This window comes from Setaria viridis, chromosome 3 (assembly GCF_005286985.2).
Source record: "Setaria viridis chromosome 3, Setaria_viridis_v4.0, whole genome shotgun sequence".
NCBI classification, from domain to species: Eukaryota; Viridiplantae; Streptophyta; class Magnoliopsida; order Poales; family Poaceae; genus Setaria; species Setaria viridis.
The window spans coordinates 13,774,827-13,776,481 of record NC_048265.2 but is presented as its reverse complement, the minus strand read 5'-3'; the positions used below and the strand labels follow the sequence as shown (position 1 = coordinate 13,776,481).

The window sequence follows — 1,655 nt, the reverse complement described above, 5'->3', positions numbered from 1 at the left end:
TTATAAGTTCCAAATTATGTCCTGAGTTTAAGCAAAAGTTAATAGAGTTGTTAAAGAAATTGATGGCACCTTCAGATACTACCTTACCTTTGCTATTATCCCCGAATGTGATGTACTCCTTGGTCATCACGGGGGTGAGGCTGGAGAACCATCTGTGATCACGGTCATGTGACGAGAACAACCAGAGTTGATGCACCTCAAGAGTCTCATCCCTATCTTCTATTTCTATCATCAATTTCATTATTCTTTTAGATGCTTGTTTGCCTAACCCTTTTAAAACTTTTTCATAATCACTAGCACAACTATCATCATCATTATTATTAAAGGGGGTTTTGGATTCTACCTTAGGCCCTCTAGCCATGAAGCAAGTGTGGGTGAAGCCGCTCTCATCATCGGTAAGATCATCAAATAAAGATGACTTTGAGATTGAAGCTTCAAATGCCATTGTTGCCACTCCAACCTCCTCATCCGAGTCCGAAATTTCTTCATTTGAATCCCATTCTTGACCCAAGTGTGCTTCTCCAACCTTCTTCTTGTACTTGCTCTTTTCGTGCTTGGATGAGTCATTTCTCTTCACCTTGACTTCCGGACAATTTGCAATGAAGTGACCTTCTTTGCCACATCCAAAGCATGGCCTCTTTGACTTTCTCTTGTTTTTGTCCTTGTCTTTATTTTTGTCAAAGAAACCTCCCCTCTTCATAACTCTTCTTATTCTTCTCATGAACAAAGCCATCTCCTTCTCATCCATGCTCTCACTATCACTATCATCATCAATTTTCTTTGTGGTGACATTTGACGATGAGCTTCCTTCCTTTTCCTTGCCCTTGTGACTTGCTTTAAGAGCTACCTCATTATTCTTCTCAATTTGTTCATGTATCTTTGACATTTTTTGAGATAGCTTAAATTCTTTGACGGTGATAAGATGTTCTTCAATTCTCCCAATCACATCCGCCGGTGTGAACTTCTTGAATCCTCTCTTTTCTCTAATCAAGATGGGAAGTTGCACATCTCTTGCCATGTAAGCCGAGAGGATCTTGTCAACCACTTCTCTTCTCCCCCACTTATCACTCCCAAGAGATCTTATCTTGTTAACGATCTTGTTTAACCTATTGTACATCTCTTGAGGTGTTTCATTTTCCTTTATTATGAAGTGATTGAGTTCACTCTCCAAGACCCTTATTCATCCTTCTCTAACTCTTTTTGTGACTTGATGGTTGATGGAGAGAGTTTTCCATACTTCTTGTGCGGATTACAAACCATCAACTTTATCGAACTCTTCGGCACACAAGTGCGGGGTTGACTGCCATCAAATACTCCCTCATCGAGTTTTTCCACTTAGAATAGCTCACTGCATCAAAATGGGGTGGCTTTCCCAAGTTGATTGACCCGGATGAGGTATTAACATTTAAGCGATTGTAATTGAATGGAATTTGATGATACTCCCTTCTCGTGCCACAACGTCCGGAGCGGTTGGACCTGGCATCGTCATAGTTGGAGTCATCAGAAGAGGAATCATCACTTTCGTGACGCCTCCTCTCACTTGTGCTTGCTCCAACAACTCCTCCACCTTGATTGCTTGTCGTTGCCACTTGTGGTATCATGGGTGGTTGAGAGCTGGTTGGATTGGTGACATCACCTCCAACATTCACTTCTTG

The 1,655-nt window shown here is 41.5% G+C and overlaps 1 protein-coding gene across 1 annotated transcript; it reads right to left on the bottom strand.

Annotated features, from left to right (window-relative positions):
• On the bottom strand, positions 1-1,117 carry LOC117849064 (uncharacterized). The gene is made up of 2 exons (XM_034730666.1): positions 344-1,117; positions 1-21 (listed from the first exon to the last, which is right to left on the bottom strand). The coding sequence occupies exons 1-2, from the start codon at positions 1,115-1,117 to the stop codon at positions 1-3; spliced, it is 795 nt and encodes a 264-aa protein (XP_034586557.1).
• Between the last annotated feature and the right edge of the window lie 538 nt (positions 1,118-1,655).

Coding starts and splice junctions, on each gene's coding strand:
- LOC117849064 (XM_034730666.1), bottom strand. CDS start 1,117: ATGTACAATAGGTTAAACAAGATCGTTAACAAGATAAGATCTCTTGGG. Junction 22..343: donor TCATGGCTAGAGGGCCTAAG/GTAGAATCCAAA, acceptor GCTTAAACTCAG/GACATAATTTGGAACTTATA.